General features: G+C 44.9%; 1 protein-coding gene across 4 annotated transcripts in view; it reads left to right on the top strand.

Moving 5' to 3' along the window:
* NEDD4L (NEDD4 like E3 ubiquitin protein ligase) overlaps positions 1-17041 on the top strand; it is a 338691-nt gene that overhangs the window by 302805 nt on the left and 18845 nt on the right. For all 4 annotated transcript variants that reach the window (XM_039230506.1, XM_039230505.1, XM_039230503.1 and 1 more), the window contains 5 exons: positions 6987-7052; positions 8788-9017; positions 10578-10699; positions 12956-13026; positions 14778-14873. In XM_039230506.1, the coding sequence (XP_039086437.1) occupies positions 6987-7052; positions 8788-9017; positions 10578-10699; positions 12956-13026; positions 14778-14873 (585 nt within the window). The remainder of the gene's footprint in view (positions 1-6986; positions 7053-8787; positions 9018-10577; positions 10700-12955; positions 13027-14777; positions 14874-17041) is intronic.

Genomic DNA, 17041 nt, shown 5'->3' with positions numbered 1-17041 from the left:
CTTGGGTTGCACCTAAGCACATATTTCTTGTATATTACTGCTTACCTGGTGCCCTGGGCTGGGTGTGGTTGACTAGGTTAGAGGTGCCCCCTCTCTTCCTCCCTGCAGTTCCCGGGTGGGGCACGTCTGCATTTGCCTCTTCAAATGGCTTTCATGATAAAGGAAAAGAAAGTGCTTTGCTAATGGTAACCACAACTAAACGTTTTCTTTTCTCCTTTGTAAAAAGGTGGATTAAAAGTATAACAATCAAAATGTCCTCTCTTCCCTTCTATATGAAGCCAAGCCCTGTATTTGTAGAATTTTGTCCTTGCTTTGGGCCAAGGGGGGAGGTAAATGTAAGCCAGCAGATTCAGCCAGTGAATCTCTTCCAGCATGAAACGTCTGTAAAAGTTTGGGTGAGGTTGTAGCCAACCTCTGGAACTGGCAGAGTTAAGAACCTTGGTCTCTGGTGACCCACTGACTTTCTCTCACAGTCCCTGCATATGCGCCGGGTGTGAGAGGAAGCTCGGTAGAGAGCACCCTTTTAAAATACTGCCACACGCTGTGTTCATAAGGAAGAGCGAGGAACACCCCCCCCCACCCCCCAGTCCCTGAGCAGTAACTGTCCCTTGCTACCAAACACCCATGAGCAGTCTGTCGAATGGGTCACAGTCCACAGGGAATATACCAACATCATTGGTCCATGTGCGGGGAGATAATTTGAAATTACAGCAAACGTAGGGGAACAGCAAAGCATTGCAAACCTGTTAAAAACCGGAGGAGCAAAAGGCAATGAAGTGTATTGAGTGCTGAGTTAAAAGGCCAGTAGGCGTGTTTAAAATACTGCTTTTGTGGCTTTAATCTGATTCAGTTCAAGTTATGTTTTGAATTACAAAGGTAAGTCTGTTTAAACGTAAAAGGTAATATCACGCAAACCCACCTTGATACCTGACATCCCCTTAGTTTGTTGATTTCTTTATTGGCTTTGTCCAGCTGCTTTGCTGCCATGTAACGCCAAGTGCCCAGTCATCCCTGAGTTAAAACAGCTGCTTTCTATGTACCTTCAGCACCTGCCTTACCACCATGGCTTCCTTTTGATATTTTCACATTCACAATAAGGTGTGTTAGAGTCCTATTTTCTCTTCTCCATCGTGAGAAACGAGACGTTCAAGAATCGATGCTGTTTTCAAGTGACTTTTGACATAACTGAAGCCTTTTGAAATTATTTCTGTCATTTACTGATCATCCGCCTTCACTCAGACACAGTTCTTACTGATTTCTATTGAATATTGTGTAGCATCATAAATCCAAGTAGATTTGACCCAAAGCAAGATCTTTTATTATTATTAACAAAAGAGCCTTGCATATGCTTTTGGTTAGTAGTGCAGGTACTTCTTTCAGTAAGAGCATGTGTGTTTAGGTGATTATCCACTTAGTGTAGACACCTGGCTCTAGTTGTCATCGGTTCTGAATATTTGGTAATTTCCATGATTTCTTTCTCTCCTTGACTTATAAGCTATTTAGACTGTGGTTTTATTTTCCAAGAGTATGGAAGGGTTTTTTGCCTATCCATTTCTTACTAACTTTCGAATTTTATTGCATTGTGGTCAGAGAATATTATCTGCGAAATAGTGATTACCAGATATCTGAAACTTCCTTGGCAGCTTGGCCTTTTGTTTTGTTTTTTTAATAAATGTTCTTTCTTTGTTTGAAAAGAATGTGTATTCTGTCTTTGTCGGGTATAGAGTTCTTTATATGTGCGTTAGATCAAGTGTATGGTGTTCAGATTATCCATTTCCATCACTGCTTTTTATCCTGGCTGTTCTGTCTAATCAAGACAGGAGTGTCAGAATCGCCCACGGTAAGCATGGCTTTGTCAGTGACATTGACTTTCTCTTCCTTAGTATCTGCCTGGTATGTCTTTTTCCCTTCTTTAACTAGCTGTGGGTTTTTGGTTTGGTTTGGTTTTTCCTTTTTTTTTTTTTTTTTTTACCTTCTATTACATTGATAAAGTACCCTTTGTTTTCTTTCACTTTCTATACTTGCTTGGAAGTTGTATTTTCTGTTCCTTTAGCACTTACATGAAAATGTTTAACCAACGCGCTTCGTGTCAAAACTAATCGCCCTCTAGTCTCCTCCTGAGGAAGATGGGACTTTAGGAACTCTCATGCCATTCTTCCCACTCACTTTACGCTATTCAGTGACATTTGGAAACTTTACAAATAGTCGTTAACATTTTACCTTTATCCTCAACAGCTAGGACTCGTTTGCTTCACTTACACGTGAGCGAATTTCTTTGCCCACCAGTGGTTCTTGGACCTGCTATTTCCGGGTTTTCTTCTGAATGAAATATGGCTCCTGGTTTTCAGTCTTGTCTACAGATCAGCAGCATCAGGATCCTGTGGAAACTTGTTAGGAATGCAAATTTAGGAGTCCCAACTCAGGCTCTGAAAAGCAGCAACTTCGGGGGCTGAGGAGCGGGGGAGCCCAGCAAAATCTACATTCGCACAAACCTTTCCAGGGACTGTGGTGCCTGCTTGAGTTTGAGAGCCTCTGTTTGAGCAACATTGTCTGAGAGCGGGAAACTCTCGGCTGAGGGAGAGGGCTTATCTGACTGTTAAATGGTAGTTCAGCTTTGGTGGAAGAAGCCTTTGGTTAACCATTCCTTTCCTGATATTTTGAAGATATTCTTTCTTGTCCTTCTGGCCCCCGTAAACTGTTGAGAAGCTCGTTGTCAATGTAGTTGTGTTTGGGTGGGTAAATCTTCCTTTCCTCTGGCGATTTTGCGTTTCCTCTGTGACTTTGGTGTTGTATCATTTTACTGTCGTGAACCTCAGTATGGATTTCTTCATACGTATTCTGCTTCGGACTCCCTGTAATTTTTTAATATGGAAACCGTGTCTTTCCTGCATTCTGGAAAATTCTCAGCAGTTGTTTCTTCACGCACCACTCCATCCTTGCTGTTCTTCCTGGTTATCTGAACCAGTAACCCCTCCTGGGTATGTGATCCCCTTTCATGTTCTGTCTTCACCTCTTAGCTTTCCTGTGTTCCATCTCTCTTGTGACTCTACTGTGAGCTCAGGTCTTCCAGTTAATTCTTTTTTAAGCTTTTCATAATCTGCCCTTTCCCATTTCATTGTGTCTGTTATTTCAGTAACTGTTTAATCACTCATCGTTCTGTTGGGTCTTTTAAATGTGCTTGGTCTTTTCAGTTATTGTTATTCTATCATGTTCTTTTATTTTTTATTTTTTTATTCATACTTAGCTGTCTCCTCATTCTTCAAATGCTTATATCATATCCTCTTTCAGACGATTCTATTATCTCCAGCCATAGGGGCACTAAATCTCCCACAATGTTATGTGTGTAGCCTTTCCTCAGTAGTAGTTTAGTGCAGTTTATAAGCAATTCAGTGTATCATTTGTGTGTGTGCGCTCATCTTCCCCTCCCCCCCATGAGGCATTTATAAGTCCTGACCTGTATTTACTGTTAACTTCTTAGCTTGGGATCATGCAGGCCCAGTTCATGTAACTGTGGACTTCATACCCACTTTGGTGTAGGCGTAGACCATGAATTCATTACAGGTCTGTTTCTTTTTGTTTTCCTCTCGTTTGTGGTCCTGGACAGAAGGTAAGCTTCCTTACAACTTTCCTGGGCTGGTGGGTAGCGCTTTCTTGTCCCCGTGTCAGACGTAGGTATGAAGCAGGGAACTCTGTTCTTACTCCCCAGGTCATAACAGACTGCAGGCCAGCTTCTGTGTCCCTGTATGAGGATTAAAGCCCCAGCCCAAGCTCCCAAGTCAAGTCCAATGCCCACTTCTTTAATTTTAAGTCTTTACGCTTATCTGGAGCCGAGAGTTTCTCTTTTTCCCAAGTTTTAAAAATATCCAGATTAGGGGAGTAGGGGCTGGGGGGGGGTCCTTGTCTGTGGCAGTCCAGCGCAGCGTTACTGTAAGTCGGTGTGCCCTCTGTGCTGCCAGCATCACCAGTGAAAGCTGTGACGAAGTGCTGTCCGTGCTCGCTGCTCTTACGAACACTGTCTCATGTTTGTATGACGCTTTGTGCTTCTCCGAGAACTTTATCATCAGCTGCCCTGAAACTCCCGGCAGGCCCCTCAGGACAGCAGGGAAGACGCGTCCCTCCCAATTTGTCAGAAGCTCCGAAGGCTAACTGTGTTGCCGTTCATTCCAGAAAATGTCAGACGTGGGACCTCTGTGTACTCCAAGTATACCGGCCTCGCCCGTGTCTCCGTGTCAGACACGAGTCCTTTTCTGGAAGGAGCTCGGGCCCCAGCTGGACTAGAACGACAGGAAAACCCTGAGAACCAACTTAGCACCATAAAAAGTCAGGCTTTCATTTTTGTTCAGAACAGAAAACATATTTAATACAGAGCAAAGGGCTTTAATCAACAGACGTTCTAAGTTTTGAGATAGGCTTATTTTAACGAGTTAAATTGTAAGAAAAGAAGATCCCAGGTTTTCAAGAGAGAATAAATAATTCGGCCCATCCAGTACAAGAAGGGTACTACACCTGTGATTCTCTTCAAAGAGAATTACACACACTGGATGGATGCCCTTGTCCTGGTACATTGCTGGAATCTGGCCAGGAGGAGAGTATAAAAACCTGCAAATTCCACTTCTTATTCATAAGAACAATCTCTAGAGAGAACAGATAAGTATTGGAGGAGGGTAATGATTTCTCAGCTTTCCTGCATCATTCCCCAGGAGAAGAAAGCCCAGAAATACCTCCGCATTTTATTTCCACCCACGCGTAGGCAGCACCTCTCAGGTTATAAGTCTGACAAGAAAGTAGAGAGCACAGGCTGGGGGCGACGTTTTGAAATACTCCCCCCGCCCCCGTTCACTTAAAACTCTTGAACTTTTATGTTAAGCCTTTCTTCAGCATTTCCAGGAGGGATGCAAAAATCAACACATAACTGCTGGGAATCACAGGTTTTGGGAAATGGAAGAGGCTTAGAATTCATCTAGTCCATTTCTTCTGATTAACTGAGAAGAAACTCCGCAGCCGGGAGGTTACATCACACTGGAAGGCTGGCGGGCGCTAGAATCTACCTTACAAGTCCGTTCTGCTAAGGCCAGCATGAGGAAATGAAAGGGCATAACTTTTTTCAGCTTAGTGTCCCTGTGTCACAGCTAGCCACAGCTAAGAACATCAGCCAGACGCTTTATTTCCCAAGACTTTGCACTCGCTGCTCAAAGCCATGGTTTAGTCCCTCCTGCCACTCTGGGCTCTGCCCAGACACCCCTTCCTCAGAGCTTCCCTCCCTGACCACTCCTATAAAACAGCCTACCAGGAACTCTCTCTTGGTGTCTCCTCCCGGCATTTACCTCTATGCACTCATTTCTTTCTTAGCACCTATTACTCACAGTAGCTTGCAAGCTCCAGGATGGAACGGGGAAGAACTCTTAGGTTGATGCGCCATTATTTCCCCAGCACCTGAAAATGCCTGGCACAGAGCAGGTGCTCAAGAAATACCCATTGAATGGATCAGCAAAGGAACCACCAAAGAATGAACAGGCTATATAGAAAATCTTAGTTTGTGATGGGATGTAGTGTTGATAGAGCAAACTTGCTTATCTCAGGACATTGTACCCTTTCCTCAGATTGGTGGTGGTCCAGCTATTGACAAAATTGTTACCTTTTCTAGAATCTGAATTCATACGTGATTTCATCAGGTTAAATAAACACTGCCCCAGATAAATAGGATATGGGGTCAAACCTAGCGTGCAATGGGAAATCAAATGAAGAATGGCTTAAAAACTAAGAACAGACCACAGGTCCTATAAATTGTCTTTAGAATGTCCTTAGGATATAGAAATACATCGTCTTTATTGCTGTCGGACTACAAAGCAGAGCACAGACATGATTATTGTTTTCCATAAGAGTGGTTATTTTTGTTTTGGCTTACTGTTTGTGTGATTGTGTCTTATAGTAGTATGAAGGAGGGAAGCTTCGCTTCCTCACTTCTCTTTGTGAAAGTGTAAGGTGTAAGGCTTGGAGTCTGGAGATCCTCTACTAAAGATCAGTGTGTTTTAATAACTTAGCCCAATACAATATCAGCGGAACTGTTCTTGCCCAAATGCATACTGTTTGCTAAAAAGCAGCAGGTCTTTCCAAGTACGAGGCTGTCGCAGTCACACCCACGTGTCTGCAAAAGCCAATCTTTTCTCCTTCATAAAAATATTATAAGCCTTTTCAATAACCTGAAGTCAGAGCTCTGGCTCTCAGATACTGTAAGCTACTTTACAACATAGCACGTGAAGAGTATGTAAATGACTACATTAGAAGATTATTACTTTGCCAGAAGAGATTCCAGAACTTTTGAGTAAAGATAGCTAACTCTGTTATTGAACCCAACGCGTTTGGTACCATCACTCGGCTTCAGAGAGGAGCTATTCCAGATTTCAAGAAATCCCTGCCCAAGATCACTAACTAGTATGAGGCAAACCTTCTAACTCCCAACTTGAGGACTTTTCCAGAATGCTGTCTACGTGATTTTATATTCTATGTTAAGAGTATCAGTTCACTGGCCTTTCGTCTCATTTTATTTCCTCCCCATGGTTTTTAAAAGCATGATTAGTTTTTTCAAAATGACCTCTATCTGGTCATTTGGGATTTTGTGTTAAAGAATCGTAGCCAATAACTTTTATCTAAACATACAGCAAAAAAATTTTTTTTTTTTAATTACGCTCTGACTCCCATTTAGGCAAAAGTCACGTGGACAGTGCCTTTGTTTATGTGGGCGTATCCCTAATTGATTTCTTGAATATCAATGCAGTTGTTTTCAGGGGTGAAAGCCCCCCATTCAGTGATGATTAGCGTCAGTCATTTCTAGAATTTCCCCACGTGTTATGGAGACATATACATTTCAATGATAATATGGAGGGTGAGAGTTTTAAGGTTTATGATTCATAAAATTCTCTGAATGTTGGCTCAGTATCCATAAAATTTCAATGTACATCATCTGTATTTATAAATTTATCTTCCAGGCTGTTCCTTACTCCAGAGAATTTAAGCAGAAATATGACTACTTTAGGAAGAAATTAAAGAAACCTGTGAGTAAAAACATGTCTCCCAGAAATGCTGTTTTAGTCGTTTGTAAGTTACCAACGTTACTTCAGTGAGAACAACTTGTGTGTTAACTTTATGTGTTTACTAAAAATATTACCTTCCTTTTTCCATTGCACTTTGATCCACCTGGATCTTCAATCTGAATTTTCTTTTTAAGAGAAATGGTAAGTGAAGACTAACTTAGTATTACATATCAAATCACCTGAATGGTAATTTCTTATGTAATACATAAAGATAGAGCTGATTTTTATGGGATATAAAATAATTCAGGACCTAATCAGAAAAACCTGGAGAAGGCCTGTGTAGTTGCCTACGGTCATCATAATAAAACCTAGACCCTACTTGGAAGACTGTTTCCATCCTTCCCTTCAGATTCAAAGCTAGTTTTAATTGTAACATAGATATAATGTACAATACTAAGCTATGATATTTGGCATATTCAGACCAAATGTAATTTTCAGATTAAAATTCTCACTGGGAAGCCCTGTACGATTTTTACAAAAACTAGGAAACCCTGTGAAGTTTTTACAGGCAGTGTTTTAAATTACAGAGTTATATTTTCTACTGACACATCTTCCCCAGTTCTTCAACATTGCGTCTTCTGTCTTCCTCTCCGACTTCACCTCTCTGGTGCGGGTTTTCCCTGTTTTCTCCTCAATCTGCGCCTTCATGGGTTCCGCCCAGGCAACCATTTCCCGGCTTCCTCCCTTTGGGAAGAAGGGAGTCTTGGCCACAACTCCTATCACCGCTGTCTGCCTGCGCTCCACCGTGGTCTCGCCCGCTCTCTTCCCTCAGTCGATGCCTCTTTCCTGGGCCTCCGCTGTGGCCAAAGCACTGGGGACGCAAAGAGGCCCGAGACAGAGCCTCCACCTCGGGGGGCTCCCACTGTGGGGTTCTGTTCTCCCTTCCAACGTTCTGGTTCAGGGAGCTCTTGGATACTTGCCTTTGAAATGACTCAGATGTTTACACCTAAAACTGCAGTGTTTCTTTGTGAGGAACCCACATTTCCCCTGGTGGCAGGGGTGACGTCGTGGATGTTAGCCTGGCTCACTCTGACCCTTCCCACCGTGGTCTCTCCTGCCGGGAAACTCCCCTGCACATCCACTGTCCTAGCAAGCCTCACCCTGGCCCTTATTTTTCCAGGCAGCAGTTACTCACAACTTGAGTCAAGCGCTTTTTTATTTTCATGTTTATGAACCATGACGTCTGGGGTGCTTTCCCAGAACTTGGCGTGATAATCAAGGTCCCACTCCTCGCGGCAATGGAAATCAGCTTTGTAGGCATGCTGGGTCCCTGGCACCAGCCGGAGGCCCTACCAGAGCTGAGCTTGCTCTCACCTCGACCAGGTTGTGATCGTTCTGTGGGTTTTGATTACCTGGACTAACCGCTTTTTCCGACAGAAGTAATATCGAGAGTCGGCCATATTTCAGTTGCCAGGGGGCGAAGAAGCGCCCCACGGTTGTTTGTAAAGCAGGGAGAGGATTGTCCTTCTCAGCTTAGTCTGTTGTGCCTCGTGTGTTGCTGGCTGCAGTCTGACAGCTGGCTTGCTGTCTATGTGTAGAAAATCCACAAAGGGGAGGGTCTCCGTTGGAGCCCTTCGTCGAGGCTTGTGTCTTGAAGACTGCTGTCATTTCTACTCATTGTCGTTACTGTTTTCTTTTAGAAAGTAAGGTGTATATTTACTGTATGATTACGTGCTCGCTTCCTTCTTTCGTGTAGGCTGATATTCCAAACAGGTTTGAAATGAAACTTCACAGAAATAACATCTTTGAAGAGTCTTATCGGAGAATCATGTCTGTGAAAAGACCAGATGTCCTGAAAGCTAGACTGTGGATCGAGTTCGAGTCGGAGAAAGGTCTCGACTACGGCGGTGTGGCCAGAGAGTGGTTCTTCCTACTGTCCAAAGAGATGTTCAACCCCTACTATGGACTTTTTGAGTACTCTGCGACGTAAGTATGCGGAGTGTGCTCAGAGTGTGTCCCCCCCACTACCACCACCACCACCGAAACAGTTTTATTTACAATGAATTTAAACTTAATGGAAAACTGTGTGGCTCAGTCATTTCAGATGAATTAACACTGCTGATTTCAGTCCCTCCCCCTGCTCCCCATAAGTCAAGACCAGGTTCTGACTCTACTCGGTCCAACAGTATACTCTCTGAACACCTAAAAATGATTGTTCTCTTGTCATGTGGATTCATGTCATTGAAAGTGAAAATGTGCTGGCTACTTATGGTAAGGAGCAAGAGGCAGTTTTCGTTTGTAACATTATGCTAATTTAGGAGAATCTGTCATTGTCAGATTTCAGAAACTCCTCGTGTTATGAACAAGAATGGTTTCTGAAGTTCTATCACTCAGAGGCAAATTATGCAGACTTTGAGGACCCATTCTTCAGGATCCAGAGGACCGTGTTCTGGCCCAGTAAGGGAAGAAACAGCTTCTCCCTTGTGTTAGGATTTCATCCTTGCCAAACGTAGAAACTGAGGCAGATTTTAATTGCTTTTTCAGGAATCAGAAACACTAATGACTTACAAGGCCAGCCATTCCTTTCCCAGGCTGTGGAGTCTCCAAAGGCATAAGCCAAATGCAAGACCCCAGTGCAATAGTTGAGACCTTGCTGAGAGGCAGCCTGTGCTCTAAGGGACTTGAGTTCTCCCACACCATCTACCTGGTGCTCTATTCTTGGGAGCTCTTTTGGAAGGCAGTTCCAGTGATCCCCTCGGTTGCTGTAGCCAAGAATTTCCCAGTTTGTTTCTTGTTGTTCCAAGTCCCATGAGGAAGCCGCTATGTGAAATTGCTGAGGCCATTGAAGTGGAGGGCAGGATGGGGAGGTGAGCCCCTTACCTCTCATCCACGTTCCCACGGAGACCCCAAGGAAAGCTGTGGAGCCCAGTTTGAAAACCACTGACCCTCCAGATTTTGAGACCGAAGAAGGTTGAGTAGATACATGGGAACATTTTGAGGTCTGCATTGCGGAGCCAGCGAAATGCGGCCCCCCGTGCCTTTGGGCGGCCTTTCGGGGCGCAGTGGTGGCCAGACCAAGAGTAGGTACCACCAAAAAATTTTTAGTCCCCAAACCGAAGCCTCTCAAAGGGATTAATCAATCCTCTTCCTCACAGAGACAAGCTACAGTACTCATGTCATTGGGAATCCACACACAGCCACTCTGTTATATGGTGTCTCTTGTCCTCCGAGGATATCTGGCGGACGCATATGAAATTGACATTTCTTTAGAGCAAAAATAGTCAAATATCAACAGTTTCTAATGGTGTAACTGACACAGGGCACATGCCCCTCCCCTTTTGGACCCCAATCATTGGTCACAAAGGGGCTACCTAAACATGTTCTCCTTCCTAGCTTATGCCTCTTCCTGTTGGGTAGAGAATGTTTGCAAGCCTCCTCCTGGGGGGAGGTGTGACGACGGGGGCTGGGGGGTAAAGGAGAATTCAGATTCTCGGATTTCCTCTTTGAAAGTACGATTGCGCTTTTCCTCTCTCTCCCTCCCCAAAGGGACAACTACACACTGCAGATCAATCCCAATTCAGGCCTCTGCAATGAAGACCATTTGTCTTATTTCACTTTTATTGGAAGAGTTGCCGGCCTGGCGGTGTTTCATGGGAAACTCTTAGATGGTAAGTGACTGAAATGTCACGAAGTAACCAAAATAGGACACTACTGTTTGTGGCTCCTTATCTAGGCGTGGGATCTTTCACATCACGATTTGAAGCAAACTGATTCTCTGTAATTCAGTAAATTATTTTTACGGTTTGCCCATAAAAGAGGTGTTTTTCCCTGGTGTCCTCCTAATTTGAGCACTGAAGACATAGTATCTATACAGCTAAAACAGAATTTTTTTAAACTTACACTGCGAAACACGGAACATTCTGTATTTGTACATTTTCTGTTTTCCAGAACAGCTGTCTTCTGGGTTTTCTTGTTTGTTTTTTGTTTTTAGCAAGAGGTAGATTTGGTGACAGATGGAAAAGCTAATTGAAAAGTTAATTAAAACGATCTAATCCATCCAATATCCTGCTCTTGTACAATTTGTCCCCAAATTATTACTTTTGAATGTGAAGAGATTGTCAACAATTTCAAAGCAATGCTATATAACTCAGCGAAGACCTTGACCCTGGGATCACCACTAAAACAGATTGCACAGAAAAAAAAAATAAATAAAACAGATTGCACAGAATCATCTCATTATTATTTAGAGCCTATAAGTCATGGGAGAATCTCAAGGTACTCTCAAAGTTACAAGTCAGGCTCCCTCCTGGGCTGGGTCTGTAGGCTTATAGTAGGGACCTCTTTTGGATTTGGTCATCTCAACAGTAGTGCCCATAAGGGGGCATTACAGAAATCTTCAGTGAAGAAATAGAGTCAGAAATACTTCTGAGCAATTTGGGTGTGAAACAGTTGAGGATAGAAGGCAGAGAGTAAGATTTGAGGTGGTTGTAATTACAGTACAAAATGAGATTTCCAGGAGTATTGTGTTAATCGGGTTTATGGAACCTTAGACATTCCAGTAAATAATTGATGTCCCCTCAGCACTTTTTCCTGTAATATATTTTTATTGGTAGATGATTTTGGTTCTCTTAGTTCATATTTTATTCTTGGTTGGGAAAGGAAAGATTTTTTTTCTGATTAGAAGGAAACTGCACTCATTATTTATGTATATGTAAAATATATGAATATATATATACGGTATGCATAAATATATTTTCATTAGCAACCTTGGAGTCATGCTGTAGATTACTTCTGCCTTCTTAGAGTTGTTTTAGTTAACCTTCTGCTGCCAAGTGAAAAGACATTCTTAGTTGCTGTGGAGAAATATAGAAAGTAGAAGACAACGATCCTGACCTCAGTGAACTTCTGCTTTCTTTGGGGGTGGGGGCGGATGGGGACCAGAAGAGTCAGGCAATAGCGGACAGCAGGAGGGGCAGTCCAAGGAGAAGGTGGCTTGGCTTGGAGGGCCAGGGAGTCCTTACCAGACTGTGCCACACCTCATGGTGGGGTAGGATTTAAGTGCTTAGACACTGGGCTCAAGTGGAGAGAGTGACCGGGAGGGGCAAGGGAGTGGAGGAGACTGCGGCAGAGGGCCAACAGTGAACTTCAGGAATTGGGAGCCGGAGCGCCCACAGGCAAGGGTGCTCGGACCGCCAGTGCCCCTGTGGGCAGAGCACGTGCACCGTGCAGGTCAGCCCGCTACACCCTGGGGCTGGTTTCCAGCAGGAGCGGGAACCTGCCGCAGAGGCGGGCAGCGGATCAGATGGGCCAGGGGGTCAGGGGGGAGGGGGAGGGGGAGAAGGGACCCCGTGAGGTGGGGCCTTGCTCGCTGTCATCACCTTAGACCTTCGTCGCCGGCCCCCTGGAAGACTGCACAGCCTCTGAGCAGGCTCCCTCGTTTCCCGCTTGCCCCCTTCCCGGTTTTCTCCCCAGAACTGCCCACACAGTGCAGGTGGGATCTTCAGGTGCCTTTTCCAGGCCGCCCGATCCACCCAGGCAGCAGCCCGACTCTCCGGCACCCCCTGCCGGCTGTGCGCTTCCCAGTGCCTTCTCTGGCCTCTCCTCCCCAGGACGCCCTGTGCGTCATCCCCTGCCCCGCCCCCGGTGCTCTGCGGGTCCTCCGTTCCTGTGCCTCTTTGCCCTGCACACTCCTGCTTGGCCTTGAAGAAGCCTTTTTTTTTCTCCCTCTCCTGGAAGCCTTTTGATCCCTCCCTGCTATGCCATCTCTCCTAGTGTAACCACCCCCCTTCCTGAGCCCTACCTCCCCCCAGGCCAGGCCTGGCCTCTCCTTCAACCCCAAGGGCAGGTTTATCTTGTGTTTCATGCTCTGATGCAGGGCAGTATCAAAGCTTCGGAACTAACCCGTGTTCTCCACCATATTTTAGGTTTCTTCATTAGACCATTTTACAAAATGATGCTGGGAAAGCAGATAACTCTGAATGACATGGAATCTGTGGTGAGTAAATACAGGTCACTCGCAGGGCCACCGTGCCTTACGGTAGCTGAGACTGGGTTGTAGCAGCTGTGACACTTTTGTGGGTGTTGTCATTCAGTAGGAACAACAGGGAACCTTGTTCAGGCAGTTCATCGATCTCCCTAATTTTTCTGATAAGTGAACTATTGTTCACATTTCCTGGAATCATGGTGCTTGAGGCGGATAGACCCAAATCTCCGCGCTCTCACTCACCCAGAACTGGTTTGACCAAATGAAAGCCAAATCAGGGACCTCACTGCACTCTTGCTTTCCGTTGAAAACGGCTCCTGTGAACGTGTAGAGATTCATCCGCTGTCCCTCTGTTTTCTGATCTCAAAAAATGGCAGGGGCGTAGACCAAAAAGTAGACGAAGGGAAGAACATTTACTGTCACCCCTGATGTGGCAGGGACCGATACAGGAGAGGGGATGAAGCCACTTAGACAATGACAGGCAGAGGCCCTCTATATAGGCTGACCATTTTAGGGTTTGAAAGGATTTTCTGTAAAAACAAAAATGACACGCTTCTAACATCCCCTTGCTTCTGTTTTTCTTCACGTTTACCCACTCCCACCCCGAGCTCCGAACGTGTGGGAGTTTGCCAGGGTGCAGCACACTCTCGGGGCCATCAGGAGGCTCTGTGTCCAGTGTGGATATTTGCAGCTCTGCTTTCACGTTCTGTCACTGGATCAGAAAGCATCTGCGTGCCCTTGGCCTTGCTGTGGTGGTGACCGTGTCTCTTCCGTAGTTGGGCCTATGAGCCATGTTCTCATTATCTACCAGCAGGAGTCGCTGTTTGGCTCATCCTCCCTGGGCGAAGGGAGAGGATGACACGGCCGTGCACACCCCCTCAGCTGGTTTTTCCATGGGCGAGTTGCACCTATCCGCAGTACCATCCGCAAATTTCTTTTCAGCCTTCACCTTAACGCACTATGCTTTTATGATGGTATAATGTTAGGAATGTAGAAATTTCTTTTAAAATCTAAATTTTATCCCACTGGTTGACAATTGAGGCACACATTCCCTTTCGCCTTCTCTGAGCCTGGGTCTGCCCCAGAGAATGGAGCCCAAGCCCTCGGGTCTGGTGTTCTGGCTTTGACACCAGAGCAGCCTTCAAGGCACAGGAACGGGTATCGAGCCGTCAGTGTTTAAGTGGAACATTCTCTGTCTTTCTTTTTTTCCTCTGATATTTTTACCTTTAAAAGATAGGAAGTATATTGGCTCAGTTGCTTAAGCTGCCGACCCTTGCTTTCAGCTTAGGTCATGATCTCACGATTGGTGAAATCGAACCCCACATAGGGCTCCATGCTGACAGTGTACAGAGCCTGCTTCTGATTCTCCCTCTCTCTCTGCCCCTCCCTCGCTTGCACTTCCTCTCTCTCAAAGTAAATAAATAAACTTAAAAAAAAAAACAAAAAAAAAGATAGGCAGTATATTGATCTCTACATGTTCAACTTCATGAGCTTATTTCTGCCATCCCAGAGCGGGTTGCTTCCTCTCCACTTTAAGACAGAATTCAACTGCAATCCCTTGTTACTACCAAAACATTTTTGTTTGTATTTTAAATTAAAGGGAAAGAGTAGGTTTGGAGCAGAGCAGGAAACCTATTAGCAACTAATAGAATTCTTGAACATTCTGAATGGAGTCATGTTAGAAGGACTTAATCATTTATTTCAACAAGTCAAATGTATTTGTATTTGAGGAGGAACACTTAATTTCTCTGTCATTTCTGTAGGATAGTGAATATTATAACTCTTTGAAATGGATCTTGGAAAATGATCCTACTGAACTGGACCTCATGTTCTGTATCGATGAAGAAAACTTTGGACAGGTATGTGCTGGCATTCCCCAGGAGTGCCTCTTTGATTTCTCAGAGTTTGGCTCCTTCACAGAAGGGCTGTAACAGGCCTCCTCCAATAGACCATTGAAACCACCTCGAAGAGCTTCAGATGTTAGTTAATTAACCACCTCTTCTTATCAGTACTTCCTTGTCCTCCCAGGAAGCTAAGTCCCAATTACTGCCTGTTCTCTCTTCCGGCCAGCTTAGAGATTCTAAGGCCTCTGGGACACGAGCCATATCTTCTCCTCACCTAAAGCAAATCGAACATGAATGTTTGGGCCTTGGTTTTAGAATTTTAAGTACTTCAAAAAATAATGTGTTTCCTTTGTGGTATAAGGACATGACCAGGATAGCTGATATTTGGGGGCCTTGGGGTGGTCTCCCTGCTTAATAGGTCTGCTGCCATGGTGAATTGTGTCTTCTGGAGCCCAGCAGGCTTGGGGTTTTCTAACATTCCCTTCTCGCTTTGCGCCCACACGCTCATTAGGCTGAATTAATCATAAGGGTCCATTTCAAAGATAGAGTTGCCTGCTTGGTATTTTCATCTTCACCTTAAAGTTCCAGAAGATGTGTTTATCTTAAACCCAAAACATTTGATTTGTCCTTGGTCCTAACAGTGCTTTTCAGGAGGCCTCAGCGGTATTATCCGACCCTGGTAGCTGTCATTTCACGAAAGCCCGGAGAGACTTCCCATCTCCTAGACCAAACCTACATGACCCTGAAATTAATGAGACACGGAGCCCGTGTGAAGGGTGGTCCTTAGCTTCAGAGGTTATTAAAAGTATACTGCTCTGTCCAAAAATGCCTCTTGCTTTACATTGCTGTGCTCGGTTTTATGGGCAAAGCCAAGAGATCAGGTCACTGCCCTCGTGGGCTCACAGTCTTAGAAGGCAAATACCATCATGTAATTCTTCCACTAAAACATTGTTGACCATCTTGTGGCCTTCAGTCTATATTAAAACCTTTTTTTTTTTTTTTTAGCACAGCTTGTGACCCAGAGCTGCCCACCTATAGCCTTATCTTTTGACCCCTCGATCTGCTCACCTTGACAACCATAGTGTGGCTATAACCTTGTCCCCAGAGCTGCTTCCGGGCCAGGTCGCTGTGTGGGTGGTGTCCTCCCCACTCCTGCGCGTTCTCTGCCCACCCCCCACCCCAGCTCTGCTCAGCGGTTCCCCTGATCATTACCCACCTACCGTGTCCTGTGAGCCGCCCTCAGCCTGACGTCAGCTCGGTTGTCTCTGGTGCTCAGCGTGCAGTTGAGGCCTCCTAAATGCTCACTGAGCAAATGAATGAGAAGCGCTAACCTGGTTTTCTTTAGATGTTAATAATATTACCAGTAACAGAAGCTCCACGTGTGAGAAAACAACATCACTTAAATTGATGTGACTTTGTTTTTTTAAGCAGGACCCATTTAAGGGCCTTAACTGTCAATTTTCAAAGGGTAACGTGGATCGTCATGGAACTGTGTCTTCCTTTCCTCTTTAACACATGGAGGAAGTAGAGATAACCCAGAAAGACTTAAAATCCATCTTGTGTGTCGACTGAAAATAAAAAACAACCTTACATCCACTTATAGAAACCCATATGACTAACTTAAATAACACGGTTCAGAAGACATTAGTTACGCCAGAGCTAGAAACAGACGCACTGGGAAAGCTTTCTTGGTTACAGGAGCTTGGAGCTGTTTCCACTCATAAATGAAAACCAAACATAAGACATTTGGATTTTTGAGTAGACTTCTAATAAAGGCTATTCTGGTTATCATCATAGTTCATATCAATTATGCATTAGAAAACAGTTCTCGGGTCTCCTCATTAAATGCTGTAGATTCTTCTGACTTTGGGATTGAATCAGGTAGAGGAACGCGAGTAATCGAAACAGACTCCCAGGACGAGAGAGACAATGACCAGGTACCCTGTTTGTTCAACGACTGCCTTCCTGATTCAGAAAGCCAGGCTGAATGGGGCGCCCGGGTGGCGTAGTTGGTTAAGCGTCCGACTTTCGCTCGGGTCATGATCTCGCGGTTCGTGGGTTCGAGCCCCGCGTCGGGCTCTGTGCTGACTGCCAGCTCAGAGCCTGGAGCCTGTTTCAGTCTGTGACTCCCTCTCTCTCTGACCCTCCCCTGCTCACGCTGTCTCTCTCTCTCTCCTAGAGAT

The sequence above is a fragment of the Hyaena hyaena genome, unplaced genomic scaffold (assembly GCF_003009895.1).
Source record: "Hyaena hyaena isolate Hyena2069 unplaced genomic scaffold, ASM300989v1 scaffold_47, whole genome shotgun sequence".
Classification (NCBI taxonomy): Eukaryota; Metazoa; Chordata; class Mammalia; order Carnivora; family Hyaenidae; genus Hyaena; species Hyaena hyaena.
Note: the sequence above shows the minus strand (reverse complement) of the source record. Positions and strands in the feature narration are given on the sequence as shown.